This window comes from Aquarana catesbeiana, linkage group LG01, assembly GCF_042186555.1.
Source record: "Aquarana catesbeiana isolate 2022-GZ linkage group LG01, ASM4218655v1, whole genome shotgun sequence".
NCBI classification, from domain to species: Eukaryota; Metazoa; Chordata; class Amphibia; order Anura; family Ranidae; genus Aquarana; species Aquarana catesbeiana.
Genome location: NC_133324.1, coordinates 20,587,527 through 20,606,320, shown reverse-complemented (window position 1 = coordinate 20,606,320; position 18,794 = coordinate 20,587,527). Strand labels below are relative to the sequence as shown.

The 18,794-nt window shown below is 43.6% G+C and overlaps 1 protein-coding gene across 2 annotated transcripts in view; it reads right to left on the bottom strand.

The window, feature by feature from the left end:
• LOC141130560 (inactive carboxypeptidase-like protein X2) overlaps positions 1 to 11,384 on the bottom strand; it is a 120,617-nt gene extending 109,233 nt beyond the window's left edge. For both annotated transcript variants that reach the window (XM_073618144.1, XM_073618145.1), the window contains exon 1: positions 11,048 to 11,384. In XM_073618144.1, coding sequence (XP_073474245.1) covers positions 11,048 to 11,294 — 247 coding nt within the window. In that variant the 5' untranslated portion in view covers positions 11,295 to 11,384. The remainder of the gene's footprint in view (positions 1 to 11,047) is intronic.
• Positions 11,385 to 18,794: the final 7,410 nt, after the last annotated feature.

Sequence of the window (18,794 nt, the reverse complement as noted above, 5' to 3'; positions counted from 1 at the left end):
TATCTTGCAAACCTGGCCTGTTGGTGGGTCCTGAGGACTGGAGTTGAGAACCACTGCCCTAGGTGGTAATAACCACCTACATCCTAGTAATGAAGGGTGCTAGGTGGTACTAGCCACCCACATCTTGGCAATGTTAGATGACAATAGCTGCTTGTATCTTAGCAACTAAAGTGGCAATAACTGCCTGCCTCCTAGTAATGAAGGATGCTAGGCAGCCATAACTGTCTGCATCTTAGCAACAGAAGACCCTACATGGCAAAAACTGCTGGCATCCTAGTAATGGAGAATGCTAGCTTGCAATAGCCACCCACATCTTGGCAACTGAGGATGTTAGATGACAATAGCTTCCCGCATCTTAGAAGCTAAAGACCCTAAGTGTCAATAACTGCCTGCATCCTAGTAATGGAGGGTGCTAGGCACCCGTAGCTGCCTGTATCTTAGCTACAGAAGACCCCAGGTGGCAATAACATCTGCATCCCAGTAATGGAGAATGCTAGGTGGCATTAGCCTCCTCCATCTTAGCAACTGAGGGCATTAGATGACAATAGCTGCCTACATCTTAGCAACAGAAGACCCTAGCTGTCAATCACCTGCTTCCTAGGTGGCAATAACTGTCTGCATCCTAGTAATGGAGGAGGCTAGGCAGCCATAACTGCCTGCATCTTAGCAACAGAAGACCCTAGGTGGCAATCATCTGCATCCTAGCAATGGAGGATGCTAGGTGGCAATAGCCACCTGCATCTTAGGAACGGAAGAATACACAAAAAGAGGGAATTGGGGCAGAATTACCCCAGGGACTTTAAAGGTGCTTGAAATTGGAGGTAGGTAAAGGTAAAGGAATGTATGCAACGTCTTAACTACATAAAATAATCTTTTATTGATTCAATTTTAATACATGATATCAAAAGGTTAAAAAAACAATCTCTCAATCTATACGGTACAATTTTGACAGAGGCAATGAAAAAAAAACACTCAGTAAATACCACTCGACATGTTTCGCTCATGCGTGAGCTTCATCAGGAGTTTTGGTACATATGTGGTATACTAAAGATGAGAGAGACAAAGTACAAATCAGATAATAAAGAAATAAATACAATGATATGCTTCTGAAATTTAAAAAACACACAAATTGAAAACAATTGTTGCATACATGAATGAAAAATTCAATCAGCAAATTTTAACAGATATCGAAACATGTCGAGTGGTATTTACTGAGTGTTTTTTTCATTGCCTCTGTCAAAATTGGACCGTATAGATTGAGAGATTGTTTTTTTACCTTTTGATATCATGTATTAAAATTGAATCAATAAAAGATTATTTTATGTAGTTAAGAGGTTGCATACATTCCTTTACCTTTACCTACCTCCAATTTCAAGCACCTTTAAAGTCCCTGGGGTAATTCTGCCCCAATTCCCTCTTTTTGTGTATTTTTTAATATGGGATGCGGTGCTAAGGATTAACTGTCCCTGCCCACTTCATACAAAGATTAGGAACAGAAGAACCTAGGTACCAACAGCCACCTGCATCCTATAATGTGGTAAGGAAGTTATTAGGTGACAATAGCTGCCTGCATCTTAGCAACTGAGGATGTTAGATGGCAATAGCTGTCTGCATCTTAGCAATGGAAGACCCTAGGTGGCAATAACCGCTTGCATCCTAGTAATGGCCTGCATCTTAGCAACAGAAGACCCTAGGTGGCAATAATTACTAGTATCCTAGTAATGGAACCTAGGTACGAACAGCCACCTGCATCTTAGCAACTGAGGATGGTAGACAGTGATAGTTGCCTGCACCATAGCCACGTGGAGCGTTAGAAGGCAATGGCCCCCTCCACATCTTAGCAACAGAGGGCGCTTAGTGGCAATAGCCGCCTTCGTCCTACCAACTGATCACAACAATAGACATTATTCCCATCACATTCCTGGAGCAGGATACGAGGTAGACGGGTACTGCAGCAACTGCCAGCTGGAAGCCGGTAACACCAAAGATTAACATGCATATTGCCAGCATCTTCAAGTAACACCCAAATATTTTTCACATCACAGCAGAAGAGTGCAGTTTCAGGGGCCACAGAGGCACCTTTCTTCAGGTTTTGTTGTCTAGCAACTGATGAGGGTAGACAGCAGAAGCCGCCTGTGTCCTAGCAACAAAGGACACTGTATGGCAATAGCCGCCTGCACCCTAGCAACGGAGGGCGCTAGGTGGCAATATCTACCTGCATCCAGCAGCTGACGATGCTAGGTGGGAAAAGACACCTGCATGCCAGTAACAAATGATGCTAGGTAGCAGCAGCCAAATGTGTCTTAGCAACTGATGATGCTATGCAGCCAAAGCCACCTGCATCCTAGCAGTGGAAGGCATTAGGTGGCAATAACCGCCTGTGTTCTAGCAACTCATAGGATGCATTAACGCTCTACGCATAAATAATGCTCAAACGGTAAATGCGATACAGAGAAGCATCTTGCACTGCTTCCTGACAGGGCAGAGTTTTTACCCAACTTCAGGAGGCAGCCTCATGTTACATGACCCCTACAAGATCCCAGGCAGGCTCTGGTCACTGAGCAGGCAGGATATATTCCCACAGACTAGGGAATGATGCCAAACTTACTAAAAAGAGATTTCTGTCCCACTGCTAAAATCCCCCCTCCCGAGAGGGAGGGGAAGAGGAGAGGAAGAAGAAGAAACATCTTATGCCATAATATTTAACTTCAACCTCCTGATAGTGATTTCAACACGTTACCAGACTTAGTACAAATCTCCCCCCCCCCCCCGCACCGACATAGTAAATTATAAATTTTCAACAAAAAATTCTCTGTTATTAGTCAATTCACTGTTACATTTGTCTCAATTGTAATATTCTATGTATATTCCCCATCTTTTGTACAACTGTATGATGATACTGTGATACTGTCATATTGTACCATTTTTCTTTCAATAAAATTTATTTTGGAAAAAAAAAAAAAAAAAATCCCCCCTCCCAGCACAAAAATTTTCACCCCCATCCCCCCTCCTACCTCAAATCTTCTCTCTCCCCAAGCCCCCCCCCCCCCGCAAAAAGAATCACCCCTCCTAGCACAAATCCTCTACCCCTCAAATTTCCCCTCTGAGCACAAATCTTATCCCCCCCACTCCAAATCCCCACTCCCAGCACAAATTCCCCCCAATCCCCCCCTAGTACAAATCCTCCCCACCCCAAAGCTCTACAAGCATAAACCCCCCCCCCCAAAAAAAATATAAAAAAATCCCCCCAAGCACAAAATTCCTCCCCTCTCTACCAAATCACCTCTTCTAGCACAGACCCCCAAAATCCCTCCTCCTAGCACAAATTCCATTCCACCCCATCCCCCCTCCCAACACAAATCCCCCAAATCATCACTGCTAGTACCCCCCTCCCCAAATTACCCCAACACAAATCCTCTCCCCTCAATCTCATTGTAACACCCCCCCCAAACTCACATGATACCACAGTGCCCAGGGCAGCCTCCCCTCCTGCCCCCCCCCCCCCTGTCCCAGTCCTGTGTTTACCTTTTGATTAGAAAATAGCAAATCAGTGCAGCCAAAATGCAGCATCCACCGTTCTGTAATAAGTTGGCTTTGTAATGCATTTTAATGATGATCCGTAAAAAAATAAAAAAATAAATAAATTAAATATATTGCTCAACTTTGTGGGTACAAAATGCCTTTACAAACCTAGATATTACCTTCTGAAAGTAGCAGTGACATCATCACTGTGCTGTACATAGCCCTATGCAGAGAGCAGAGCCTGGGGAGGGGCCCAGCAGGCTCCACCCACTACAGAAAACTACAGGAAGGGGGGCGGAGACAAGACCAGTCCCCCTGCACAAGGAGAGAGAGAGCAGCAGTGAGCGGTCTTTATTACAGGAAATCTCACACTGGATTCCGGCACAGATCTGGAAGAAATACACAAAGATCACCGATATTCAAGAAAGAATTAAAATGATACTAAACATTAGAGCTGCACGATTAATCTTTAAGATTCGTTATCGCGATTTTGTTCCCCGCTGCGATCTTGAAAAAAGTATTTCCCGATTCTTTCTATGCAGAGAATTCTCTCTGCCCTGCTAAAGCCAACAGCCGTCAAAAGAAAGGAAAAAAAACCCCAAAAAACGGGCAGTCTGCCAAGAATCACAACATTCTTTAGCAGTGGAACTTAAGTATAAACATTGTAACAATGTGTCCTTTAGATCAAAGGAATAGACTTCGGTGTGTAAATGAGGGAAGTTTAACCACTTAAACACTAAACCTTTTTTTGACATTTGTTGGTTTCAAGTTAAAATCATTTTTTTTTTTTGTTAGAAAATTACTTAGAACCCCCAAACATTATATATATATATATTTTTTTAGCAGACACCCTAGAGAATAAAATGGTGGTTGTTGCAATATTTTATGTCACACTGTATTTGCGCAATGGTCGCTCAAATGCAATTTTTTGGGAGAAATACACTTTAATGAATTAAAAAAAAAAAAAAACTAACCAGTAAAGTTAGCCCAATTTTTTTTTTGTATAATGTGAAAGATTTTACGCCGCGAAAATCGTGATCTTTTTATTCTAAGCTAAAATAATCGTGATTCTCATTTTGGCCAGAATCGTGCAGCTCTACTAAACACACACTGTTTAATCTACATTGTCCCTGTAGCGCACCCCCTTAAGGGCCGCAGATGAACCGGGATCCCCCGCCCTGCACAGTCAGGCACACAGAATTTTAACAGGTCCTCCAGAGTCCGGAGAACACTCCGTGACTTTGTTGTTTTGTTATTTTTTGAGAAAGAATGACTTGGATAGGAGGTTATGAGGTGCCCATTTGACTTCAAAAACAACTTGAGGGACAAAGTCCTATATACAGCTGTATATACACTCCACTTCTTCCTCCAGCACTCACTTGCTTGCAGAACCCAGCTGGAACACTGTGAATATCTGACAGTCACCCAGTCAGATTGAAGCAATGACCCTGACTCTCAGGAGATCTCCCAGGGAAGGGATGAAGACTTGGCACAACATGGTCTTCAGGGAGAACCAGCTACATGTGGCAGTCACCCCCCTTTGTAGGTTCACGGGCTATAGAACGCATCTAATTTCCGCCTGTCAAGTCCTCGTGCTCTTATAAATAAACGTCCTCACACGTCATAACCACGCCCCTGAAGACGCATGTTGATGACGAAACATTGGGTGACATCAGAGACGAGTGATGCTGGACGTGGATGGACGGAGACACGGCGGCCATCTTGATGGTTAGAAGCGCTGGTCGCTTCTCATTGCTTTCTTACTTTTCAGAAAATGTGAGTTTATTTTATCTATTCTTTCAATAAACATCCCTTATCAAGAAGTTTGGGCAGTGAGCGTTCCTTTTCTACCCTTTACAGGTATATGATTCTCGAGCTACCATTCGCCTATTGGAACACACCTGGCAATTTATCCTGTTGAGAGGAGGGGCTCCTAGCATTTTCCATCTGGTCCAGTGGGAGAGGGATGCTTTGGGATTGCATGTGCAGTGGATCACTCCTTAATCTGGAATGATTGTTTCTATCATCTGGTTGCATACTATATGTATAGCCCATACACTGATGGTAAGGGTCAGTTATTTTGGGTGACGGTGATGGGCTTTCTGTCCCCTTCAGAAGTTCCCTCCATCGTGGATTCCATTCAATAGAAGTTTTTTCTCCTTGGTGGTGATGGCTCTGATTGGCTCCACTTTTCCTTATACCTGGATGAATTTCTAACTATGAACTTTATATTGTTTTATTTCATTTAATGTTTTTGAGCGATACACCTTTTCTTTATATCACGGTAGTGACCTACTCCCACTGTCCTCTCTCCTTGCTCCCGTTCCTCCAGGAAGGGTTTCCTCCATATGTTTTGTCTGGATCCTTCCAGCACCCGAGCCCCTGCCTGAGGTCACCCCCCCAAACTAAGGGACACCCCTCAGGGCCACAGACACCCTCCTCAGCACTATATCTCCACCTTCCACCCGAGACTGCCCCTGCTGGCATGACCCATGTCTATTGATGAGGTGGCCTGCCCCCTGCCAGCCCCTTACTGGGGATTGGCTGAGGATATTCCAAACAGCTCCTCCTAGCCTCCACCCACTACGTCTAGAAAATTCTCCAATGTCCCGGAAGACAGTGAGAGGCACCAGAGAGGCTGCTAGGGTTTGTCACCCAGTCCTGAGTCACTGAACCCTTACTAGGGTTGCCACCTTTTCTTCAAGCCGAACCCAAACACTTTAGTGGTGCACAGCAATTTTATTTTTAAGGGGGAACACGGTGGACTCTGTTTTTAAGGGGAACTCTGATGTAAAGGAGTTACTGCTCACCAAATCTCCCACCTACACCAGAGTTCCCAGCATTCCCCCTTAAATTTGGGCCCTTAAAGCCCCCTTTACATCAAAGTCCGCAGGGCACCCCTTGCATATGAGTCCCCCTTACCTTAGTATACTCACTTGGAGGCAGGAAAGAAAAGGGAGGGAGGGGGGGGACTTCAGTTACAGACATTGGATGGTGAGCTCACTCACCCAAGGATGGAGGCTTAAGCATCAGCACCTTCCATCCACCATGTATCTGAGTTGAGTTGCTGCGCTTCAAACTTCCAGCCCACACATCCCTTTCCTGAGGCACAGAACACTGGGGATTGGAGTGCGGGTGGGCAGTAAGAGGGGTAGGGGTGGGAAGAGGAGGAGTAGATCAAGTCCTCTCCCCCAAGGCATTTCCCCGTTCTGTCTTGTGACATGACAGAGATCACTGCTCCCTGTCATCGGGAGCAGTGATCGCTGTCATGTCCTAGGTAGCCCATCCCCCCCACAGTTAGAGATACTCCCTAGGACACACTTAACCCCTTCATCGCCCCCTAGTGTTTAACCCCTTCCCTGCCAGTGTCATTTACACAGTAATCAATGCATTTTTATAGCACTGATCTCTGCATAAATGACAATGGTCCCAAAATAGTGTCAAAAGTGTCCGATCTGTCTGCCGTAATGTCGCAGTCACGATAAAAATCGCAGATCGCCGCCATCACTAATAAAAAAAAATAATAATAAAAATGCCATAAATCTATGCCCTTTTTTGTAGATGCTATAACTTTTGCGCAAACCAATCAATAAACGCTTATTGAGATTTTTTTTATTTTTTTTTACCAAAAATATGTAGAAGAATACGTATCGGCCTAAACTGAGGGGAAAAAAAATTTATATATATTTTTGGGGGATATTTATTATAGCAGAGTAAAAAATATTGCTTTTTTTAAAAAAATGTACGCTCTTTTTTTGTTTATAGCGCAAAAACTAAAAACCGCAGAGGTGATCAAATACCACCAAAAGAAAGCTCTATTTGTGGGAAAAAAAGGACGTCAATTTTGTTTGGGTGCAACGCCGCACGACCGCGCAATTGTCAATTAAAGTGACACAGTGCCGAATCACAAAAAAAATGCTCTGGTCAGGAAGAGGGTAAAATCTTCTGGGGCTGAAGCGGTTAAAAATTGAAGTCCAGGGTAACCAATTACTACATAGAAGTGGCAATTTAAAGTAGCAGGCATTCTCCTTCCTAATACGTTCTGATGTAAATAAGTCCTTATATCCTGAGACAAGGAAAACTGGAACGCTCATCGGGTGAGTTTAATGGAGCATGGCACATATTTTCACATTAAATTATGGCGAAATGCGTTGCAGAGGAGAGGAGAGGCGCCATTCTAGGCAGACATAAAATAACATGTGATACTATATACTGATCATAAAGATTTGTGAAAGATTCACGTGATGAAAAAAAATAACCATCTCCTCCAGAATAATAAAATCCCTGCATCTATGAGATATCACACCGCACCTACCGTATGTGAAATATAGGGGAACGATCCCATGGGAAAACGATCACTAAATAAAAAAGAACAGCTAATATAACTTGTACAGGGCCATGAATCGGTCGTATTGTCTTTCCAGGCGAGCTGCAGATAAAGGGATTTCCGGCGGACCCTCCCATCCCCCGGGGGGGCACAGGAATACAAACACAATAAGAATTCATCTTATTTACACAGCTGTGAAGTTCTGACACTAGGACCCGCTCTGTTCCTGCATGAAATGCAAACAATGGATCCACAGTAGATTACCCAAACACTCCATTCAACCTAAAGACTCTCATCCTGCCTAATATCTGGAAGCACTGTTCCTGCATGAAACTTTCCAGGGGGCCCTCTTTCTGTAGGTAGCTTCCCTGGGAGTACTGTTCCTGCAATGGGTCTCTACGAACGTTCTGTTCCTGCAATGAGTCTCTACGAATGTTCCATTCCAGCAATGAGTCTCTACAAACGTTCTGCTCCTGCAATGAGTCTCTACAAACGTTCTGCTCCTGCAATGAGTCTCTACAAACGTTCTGCTCCTGCAATGAATCTCTACGAATGTTCCATTCCAGCAATGAGTCTCTACAAACGTTCTGCTCCTGCAATGAGTCTCTACAAACGTTCTGCTCCTGCAATGAGTCTCTACAAACGTTCTGCTCCTGCAATGAGTCTCTACAAACGTTCTGCTCCTGCAATGAATCTCTACGAATGTTCCATTCCAGCAATGAGTCTCTACGAACGTTCTGCTCCTGCAATGAGTCTCTACAAATGTTCTGCTCCTGCAATGAGTCTCTACGAACGTTCTGCTCCTGCATGCATTCTCTAAGAACGTTCTGTTCCTGCAATGAGTCTCTAAGAACGTTCTGTTCCTGCAATGAGTCTCTAAGAGCGTTCTGCTCCTGCAATGAGTCTCTACGAACGTTCTGTTCCTGCATGAAATCTTCCAGGAGATGCTCTTTCTGCATGGTCTAGCTGACAGTCCTATTTTTTGCATACAGACACTATGATGTTCCTGCACAGTTTTCTGCAGATCTTGTGTGCAATCCCCCTCTACACTCTCTTCTACAGGAGCCCACTGTTCCTGCTGACATCCTCGCAAACCTCCTCAGTAAAACGTCTGATGGTTCTATAAGTGCACACAGTCCTTCTATAGACCCTGTTCCTGCACACAGCCCTTCTATAGACCCTGTTCCTGTACACAGTCCTTCTATAGACCCTGTTCCTGCACACAGTCCTTCTATAGACCCTGTTCCTGCACACAGTCCTTCTATAGATTCTGTTCCTGCACACAGTCCTTCTATAGACCCTGTTCCTGCACACAGTCCTTCTATAGATCCTGTTCCTGCACACAGTCCTTCTATAAACCCTGTTCCTGCACACATTCCTTCTATAGACCCTGTTCCTGCACGCAGTCCTTCTATAGACCCTGTTCATGCACACAGTCCTTCTATAGACCCTGTTCCTGCACACAGTCCTTCTATAGATCCTGTTCCTGCACACAGTCCTTCTATAGACCCTGTTCCTGCACACATTCCTTCTACAGACCCTGTTCCTGCACGCAGTCCTTCTATAGACCCTGTTCATGCACACAGTCCTTCTATAGACCCTGTTCCTGCACACAGTCCTTCTATAGACCCTGTTCCTGCACACAGCCCTTCTATAGACCCTGTTCCTGTACACAGTCCTTCTATAGACCCTGTTCCTGCACACAGTCCTTCTATAGACCCTGTTCCTGTACACAGTCCTTCTATAGACCCTGTTCATGCACACAGTCCTTCTATAGACCCTGTTCCTGCACGCAGTCCTTCTATAGACCCTGTTCCTGCACACAGTCCTTCTATAGACCCTGTTCCTGCACACAGACCTTCTATAGACCCTGTTCCTGCACACAGTCCTTCTATAGACCCTGTTTCTGCACACAGTCCTTCTATAAACCCTGTTCCTGCACACAGTCCTTCTATAGACCCTGTTCCTGCACATGGCCCTTCTATAGACCCTGTTCCTGCACACAGACCTTCTATAGACCCTGTTCATGCACACAGTCCTTCTATAGACCCTGTTCCTGCACACAGTCCTTCTATAGATCCTGTTCCTGCACACAGTCCTTCTATAGACTCTGTTCCTACACACAGTCCCTCAAGACCCTGTTCCTGCACACAGTCCTTCTATAGACCCTGTTCCTGAACACAGTCCTTCTATAGACCCTGTTCCTGCACACAGTCCTTCTATAGACCCTGTTCCTGCACACAGTCCTTCTATAGACCCTGTTCCTGCACACAGTCCTTCTATAGACCCTGTTCCTGCACACGGTCCTTCTATAGATGCTGTTCCTGCACACAGTCCTTCTATAGACCCTGTTCATAAACACAGTCCTTCTATAGACCCTGTTCCTGCACACAGTCCTTCTATAGATCCTGTTCCTGCACACAGTCCTTCTATAGACTTTGTTCCTACACACAGTCCCTCGAGACCCTGTTCCTGCACACAGTCCTTCTATAGACCCTGTTCCTGAACACAGTCCTTCTATAGACCCTGTTCCTGCACACAGTCCTTCTATAGACCCTGTTCCTGCACACAGTCCTTCTATAGACCCTGTTCCTGCACACAGTCCTTCTATAGACCCTGTTCCTGCACACAGTCCTTCTATAGACCCTGTTCCTGCACACAGTCCTTCTATAGACCCTGTTCCTGCACACGGTCCTTCTATAGACGCTGTTCCTGCACACAGTCCTTCTATAGACCCTGTTCATAAACACAGTCCTTCTATAGACCCTGTTCCTGCACACAGTCCTTCTATAGATGCTGTTCCTGCACACGGTCCTTCTATAGACCCTGTTCCTGCACACAATCCTTCTATAGACCCTGTTCCTGCACACAGTCCTTCTATAGACCCTGTTCTTGCACACAGTCCTTCTATAGACCCTGTTCCTGCACACAGTCCTTCTATAGACCCTGTTCCTGCACACAGTCCTTCTATAGACCCTGTTCCTGCACACAGTCCTTCTATAGACCCTGTTCCTGCACACAGTCCTTCTATAGACCCTGTTCCTGCACACGTCCCCCTCTAGACCCTGTTCCTGTATGCATTCTCCCCATGCACCCCTTTTTCCCATTTCAGAGTTGGTAATCCCCAGGTGACCCCATAGTGGCAGGATAGGTAGAGAAGCAATTGGCAGCCAGGCATGCAGTGATGGTGATCCTCACCTGTCTTGTCTTTGGTCTTCTCCTCTGATAGCCTCATCCTGCGGTCTCGGGGTATTGGCTCATCCAGGTCCTCGTTCACATAGTCCGGAGGCTGAGTGGTCCCATTGGCTCCCGGAGTAGCTCTGGGGCTGCTGGATCTGGTGGGAGACCTCTTTGTGCTGGTCACAGTGCTGGCAGTGCTGGTGTGGGGGGCCGGGGATGCCAGGCAGAGCCAGGAGGCCAGCAGGATCAATGGGCACAGGTACATGGCACTGACAGCTCTGCACAGACTTACACAGCACTGAGCAGCCAGTCAGTGTTATAGAGAGAGATTCACTGAGAGCAGCTTTATAGAGTCTCCCCCCTCCGTCCCAGCCTCACCTCCTCCTCCTCCACAACCTCCCCCAACCCAACATTCCTCAACGAGCCCGCCGAGTGCAGCTACAAAGAGCCGACACACTGCTATATAATGTACTGACACACTGCTATATAATGTACTGACATACTGCTATATAATGTACTGACACTGACACACTGCTATATAATGTACTGACACACTGCTATATAATGTACTGACACTGACACACTGCTATATAATGTACTGACATACTGCTATATAATGTACTGACACACTGCTATATAATGTACTGACATACTGCTATATAATGTACTGACACACTGCTATATAATGTACTGACATACTGCTATATAATGTACTGACACACTGCTATATAATGTACTGACACACTGCTATATAATGTACTGACATACTGCTATATAATGTACTGACACTGACACACTGCTATATAATGTACTGACACACTGCTATATAATGTACTGACACTGACACACTGCTATATAATGTACTGACATACTGCTATATAATGTACTGACACTGACACACTGCTATATAATGTACTGACACACTGCTATATAATGTACTGACACTGACACACTGCTATATAATGTACTGACATACTGCTATATAATGTACTGACACTGACACACTGCTATATAATGTACTGACACACTGCTATATAATGTACTGACACTGACACACTGCTATATAATGTACTGACACTGACACACTGCTATATAATGTACTGACACACTGCTATATAATGTACTGACATGCAGACAGTAAGTGGATGAAAAGGTCTGGAGGAGAACAGCAGGACTGAGACGAAGAAAGAAGAATTAAAAAAAAAAGTCAAAAACTGAAAATTATGATTAAAAGAATGTGGCAATTGTTGCTATATATAGTAATTATATTCAGTGGAAAGAACAATATAATCCACTAAGGGGGTATTTAAAAAATACAAAAAAAATTACAGAGCATTTTGTCACATTGGCAAAATCATGCACTTCCACTGGACAGATTCTCTTTAAAATAGAAAAATAATGCATGTGGCCACTAGATGGCGACAAGTCACATGACACTTAGCACCATCTAGTGGCCAAATGTCTTTTTTTTTATTTTAAATCAATAAAAAACAATCTACCAACACAGGAAATAGCTGACAATTAAAGTGTTACTAAACCCACAACAGTAACATCAATCTATATATGCAGTACAGCATGCTGGTTATACTCACTGTGGAACCTAAAGGGTTAATCCTCTGTACTGTGTAAAACGGCTGTTTGATCCTGTCTTCTCTGATCCTCCCCTTCTTCCACTGTCCCAAATTCATCTGCTTATAGAACAGAGCCTTGAGGGCACTCTGCACATGCTCAGTCTGGTGTGTATTGTTAGAGTTTTATTTTTCTTTTCTTGGGAGAGTGCATGTGATCAGCACAGGGCCAATCAGAACTGTCCAGACAGAGGGTCAGGGGGTCCTGCAGCCTCATAGGACAGTCAGGGGAGAATGAAAACTCCTCCTACAAGCTTTAACCAGACACTGATAGAAGTCACAAGACTGCTATATACTGCTGATGAGAAAAGGTATTTAGCAGTTTATATTTACTAAAATAATTGCATTTCCATGTTCTGTGTACTGTGGGGGACCAGATATAGTGAATGCAGGCTCCTGGGTTTAGTAACACTTTAAGGTAAAAAATGCATTTTGCCACTTTTGCCACTAAGTGGCGCCACGTGTCATTATATTTGGGCAGCCCGTAGTGTGCCAAATGCAGTATTTTCCATTTTAATTCAATCGGTAACATTCAGTCAGCAGAGAAAGTAGCCTGATTGAGGCTCTATTTACACCTGAGCCATCCGAATCGCGGGCGGAATCGCAGCGATTCTGCCCGCCATTCCAAATCGGGTTAAATCGCGGGGCGCTTGTGCGATGCCATTGCTATATGCTATAATTGTGACCGATTTTGGCCACAATTGTCGTGTAATGAATCGTGCTGCAATCGCAATGTCGCTTAAAAGAAGCTACAGTGGTTGGGGGTGCCATTAAGAAGTAATGGCATCGCACAAGTGCCCCCCCTGCGATTTGCCGCCATTGAGAATAGCACGTAGAATCACGATGATTCCATCCGGGATTCGGATATCGCTCAAGTGTGAATGGGGCCGCAATCAGGCTACTTTCTCTGCTGACTGAATGCTTCTGATTGCATTCCAATGGAAAAAATACTGCATTTTGCCCACTAGATGGCGGTAAGTATCGTGATACGTAGTGCCATCTAGGGGCAATACGCTGTATTTTTATGTTTTAAAGAACATGTGCCCACTGAAAGTGCTTGTACATTCATTCTGTGAAAATGGGGGGGGGGGGAGTATGTTGTTTGAAATGTTTAGTGGGCACAGGAAGTAGCCTAGCAACATACGTTTTTTTTTTTGCTTATTTGCACACAATGAATGTACCTGAACTTTCAGTGGGCACGTTTTCTAAAACTGCAAACACTACATACTGCCACTAGATGGCGCTAAGTATCATAATAGTTAGCGCCATCTAGTGGCCAAATTTGGTAATTTCCCTTTTAAATCAATGAAAGGTTTATACTGATTTAAAACAGAAAATATCACATTTGGTCACTAGCTGGGGTGAAGTAGCGAAGGGCCATAATGAGTTAGTTCTTTGCCAATGGGGGGTAAAAAAAAAAAAAAGGTATTAGGCTATTTCTTGTGCTGGTAAATTTTTATTTATTTTTTTAAATTGATTTAAAATAGAAAATACTGCATTTGGCCAGTAGATGGTGCTAAGTAAAATGATACCTAGCACCATCTAGTGGCCATATGCTTTTTTTTTTATTTTTTTTTTTTCATTTCATTTTTTTTCATTTTAAATCAGTTTCCAGTCATTCCCTGTGCTGGTCAAATTTTTTTACTGATTAACAAACAAACAAAAAAGCATTTGCCCACTAGATGGTGCTAGGTGTCATGATACTTCACCCCAGCTAGTGACCAAGTGTGGTATTTTCTATTTTAAATCAATTTAAAAAAAAAAAAAACTTTTGACCAGCACAGGCAATAGCTTGACCACCTCAATACAGGGCACTTACACCCCCTTCCTGCCCAAGCCATTTTTCAGTTTTTAGCGCTGTCGCACTTTGAATGACAATTGCGCGGTCATGTTACACTGCACCCTAATTAAATTTTTATCATTTTTTCCCCACAAATAGAGCTTTCTTTTGGTGGTATTTGATCACCTCTGCGGTTTTTATTTATTGCGCTATAAACAAAAGAAGAGGGACAATTTTGAAAAAACACAATATTTTTTACTTTTTGCTATAATAAATATCCAATTTTTTTTTTTTTTTTTTTTAACAAATTTTTTCCTCAGTTTAGGCCGATACGTATTCTTCTACATATTTTTGGTAAAAAAAAATTGCGATAAGCGTATATTGATTGGTTTGCGCAAAAGTTATAGCGTCTACAAAATAGGGGATAGATTTATAGCATTTTTATTATTTATTTATTTTTTACTAGTAATGGCGGCGATCTGCAAATTTTATTGTGACTGCGATATTGCGGCGGACATATCGGACACTTTTGACACATTTTTGGGACCATTCACATTTATACAGCGATCAATGCTATAAAATTGCATTGATTACTGTATAAATGTGACTGTCAGGGAAGGGGTTAACACTAGGGGGCGCTCGAGGGGTTAATGTATGACCTAAGGAGGTGATTCTAACTGTGGGGGAGGGGACTGACTGGGGGAGGTGACCGATCGGTGTCCCTATGTACAAGGGACACGCCATCGGTCTCCTCTCCTCTCTGACAGGACGTGGATCTGTTTACATGCACAGATCCACGCTCCTGCTCTGTTACCCGGCAATCGCGGGTGCCCAGCGGACATCGCGGCCGCCGGGCACGCGCACCGAGTCCCAAAAGACGCAGCGGGCACGCGCGCCCCCTAGTGGCTCGGGAGGGCGAGGACGTCATATGACGTCCTCCCAGAACAACAGAAGCCTCGTCCCGCCGTCATATGACGGTGGGCGGTGGCTTAGTGGTTAAAGCGGAGCGCCGCCGGAAAAATTTTTTTTAAAAGTCAGCAGCTACAAATACTGCAGCTGCTGACTTTTAAAACATGGACACTTACCTGTCCAGGGCGCCCGCGATGTCGGCACCCGAGGCCGAAGCGTCTCTCCGTCCTCGGGTGCTGCCGCCTCCATCTTTGGTAAGGGAATCAGGAAGTGAAGACGTGCGGCTTCACTTCCCGGTTCCCTACTGCGCATGCGCGAGTCGCGCCACGCAATACGAATGCTCCCTGCTGCCTCTGGGACCCGTGTGTTTCCCAGCAGGCAGCGGGGAGGGAGCAGGAAGTGGCGTAAATAACCACAGATTCTGCGGCTATCTACGCCGGAAGTGGGTACAGATACCTGTAATATACAGGTATCTGTACCCCCCTCCCCCCTGAAAGGTGCCAACTGTGTCACCGGAGGGGGGGAGGAATCTGATGAGTGGAAGTTCCACTTTTGGGTGGAACTCCACTTTAATATAGCCTATATATTGTGGGTTTTTTTTTTTACCCCATTGGCACAGAACAAAGTCTTTATGGCCCAACGTTACGTGATACTTCACCCCAGCTAGTGACCAAATGTGGTATTTTCTGTTTTTAAAGCGGGGGTCCACCTATCTATGTTTTTTTTTTTTTTTTTGAGTTCATTCACAAACTTTTCTTCTCAGCATTACATACTCACACATTGTGTGTAATATGTCTGCCTGTGTCAGATTTCGTCGGAAAGAATAACTTATATTATTCACTGCAGGCGGTTTCCATCTTCATTGTGGGCATTTGAAGCCCACAAGCATTTATTTCCTGGATGCGGTGAATGCTGTGCTCCCAGCATTCACCGCTCGTTCCTGCACATGCTCAGTGGCATCCTGGGAAGCCTGAGACTAGCTCCCAGGAGTCTGGGAGAGGCTAGAAACACGCCTACTCCCACGGGAGGAGAACCAGGAAGTGCAAAGAAGAATAGAAAAATAAAAGGTAATTATGGCAATTTAAATTTTTTTAAACGGCATGTCAGCATCTAGGCAAGGAAGAGAATACATACAGATATTGTTCAAAATTTGGGTGGAACTCCGCTTTAAATCAGTATAAACCCGTACATTAAAACAGAAATGACAGAATATTGCCACTAGATGGCGCTGAGTATCATGGTACCTAGCACCATCTAGTGGTCAAATGCATTTTTATTTTTTATTTTTTTCATTTTAAATTAATTTCCAGCCATTTCCTGTGCTAGTCAAATGTTTTTTTACTGAACTAAAAAAAAAAAAAAAAAAGGAATTTGGCTAGATGGTGCTAGGTGTCATGATACTTCACCCCAGCTAGTGACCAAATTTTCTATTTTAAATCAATTAAAAAAAAAACAAAACATTTGACCAGCACATGCAAGAGCCTAATTTGATAAAAAAATAAATATATAAATAAAATAAATAAAATAAAGTATAAAAATAAAAAGTAAAAAAAAAAAAAAAAAATATATATATATATATATATATATATATATATATATATATATATATATATATATATATATATATATTTTCCCCCATTGGCACAGAACAAATTCTTTATGGCCACACATTTTGTGATACTTCGCCCCAGCTAGTGAACATATATGGTATTTTCTGTTTTAAATCAGTATAAACCCATACATTAAAACACAAATTACAGAATATTGCCACTAGATGGCGCTAAGTATCATGACACCTAGTGGCCAAATGCATTTATTTTTTTTCCATTCCCTGTACTGGTCAAATGTTTTTCATTAATTTAAAACAAAACAAAAAAAATGTATTTGGCCACTAGATGGTGCTAGGTATCATGATACTCAGCGCCATCTAGTGGCAATATTCTGTAATTTCTGTTTTAATGTATAGGTTTATACTGATTTAAACAGAAAATACCACATTTGGAGACTAGCTGGGGTGAAGTATCATTTTTTAAAATCAGTAAAAAGCATTTGGCCAGCACAAGGAATGGCTGGAAATTGACTTAAAATGAAAAAATAAATAAAACATTAAAATAAAAATGACCAAATGCAGTATTTTTGTTTTAAAATCAATGAAAAAAACATCAGACCAGCACAGGAAATAGCCTAATACCTTTTTTTTTTTTTTCCCCATTGGCACAGAACAACCTCTTTATGGCCCATCGTTACATGATACTTCACCCCAGCTAGTGACCGAATATGGTATTTTCTGTCTTTAAATCCGTATAAAACCTTTCATTGAAACAGAAATGACTGAATTTGGCCACTAGATGGTGCTAGGTATCATGATACTTAGGGCCATCTAGTGGCAATAGGCGGTATTTTCAGTTTTTGAAAACATTTGCCCACTGAAAGCGGGGCAAATGGGCAGAAAAAAAACAAAAACACACAGAAGGCTGCCATTCACAAGACTGGCTGAGTAGAATTACAGACGTGTCTGGATTTCTCATCATTCCTACCCCCCTGGTGACCTCTGTACAGTACGGAGGTGTCAGATTCCGCTCTATCATTGTATCCTTTGTATTGCTGGTGTAATGACTTCCTTGGCTTTGTGTGTTATCACTGGAGGGTGAGAGGTTTATATTTGTGCAGCTGCGGAGTCACGCTTTGGATGGCAGGCAACATTTATTTTCTTCCAGTCTTTATCTGATTGTAGCAGACGGCAGTCTTACAGCTGATGTCTAATCCCCTCCCCCCCCCATCCCTTAGCATTGTTTGTTGTCCTTACACATCTCATTTAAGACCCAGTCTCTGTGCTTCTCTAGGCAATGCAGGCAGATCGTGGCTGGTGGGAACGGGCTGGCAGGGTACTGTATATATAGCTCCTCCCCCTCCCATGCTTGCTCCGTGCCTTGAATTCACTGTAGAGGCCCTCATCGGAGCAATTTCTACGGAGGGGCAAATATTGTCCAAAAGGTATGGAATTCTTTAATGGAAGAAGGTGAAAACTATCGGCATGTAGCACAGTGTTTCCGGCCGTCTCTTTCCTAAATAGAGTGCTGCACAATCTCCCTTCAGCAGTTGAGGAGATCCGAACATCCAGAAAGGTAATGGTACTGAGGTCAAAGGTCACGGGTAAATTTAAAATTTCGATTATTAATATTAATCTGATCCAAAAACTTTTTGAGCATATCTTCTGTGCCCTCCCAGACGATGAAGACATCGTCAATGTACCTGAGCCATGTTGTGATATGGCCCACGTACTCGACGAGGTCCCCATCGCCCGGGAGAGAGACCGCTCGCACTCCCCCAGGTACAAATTGGCGTAGGATGGGGCACAACATGTCCCTATCGCTACCTGGAGGTAGTGGGAGCTGTCAAAGAGAAAAAAGTTGTAGTTCAATATGAACTCGAGACCGTTGAGGATGAA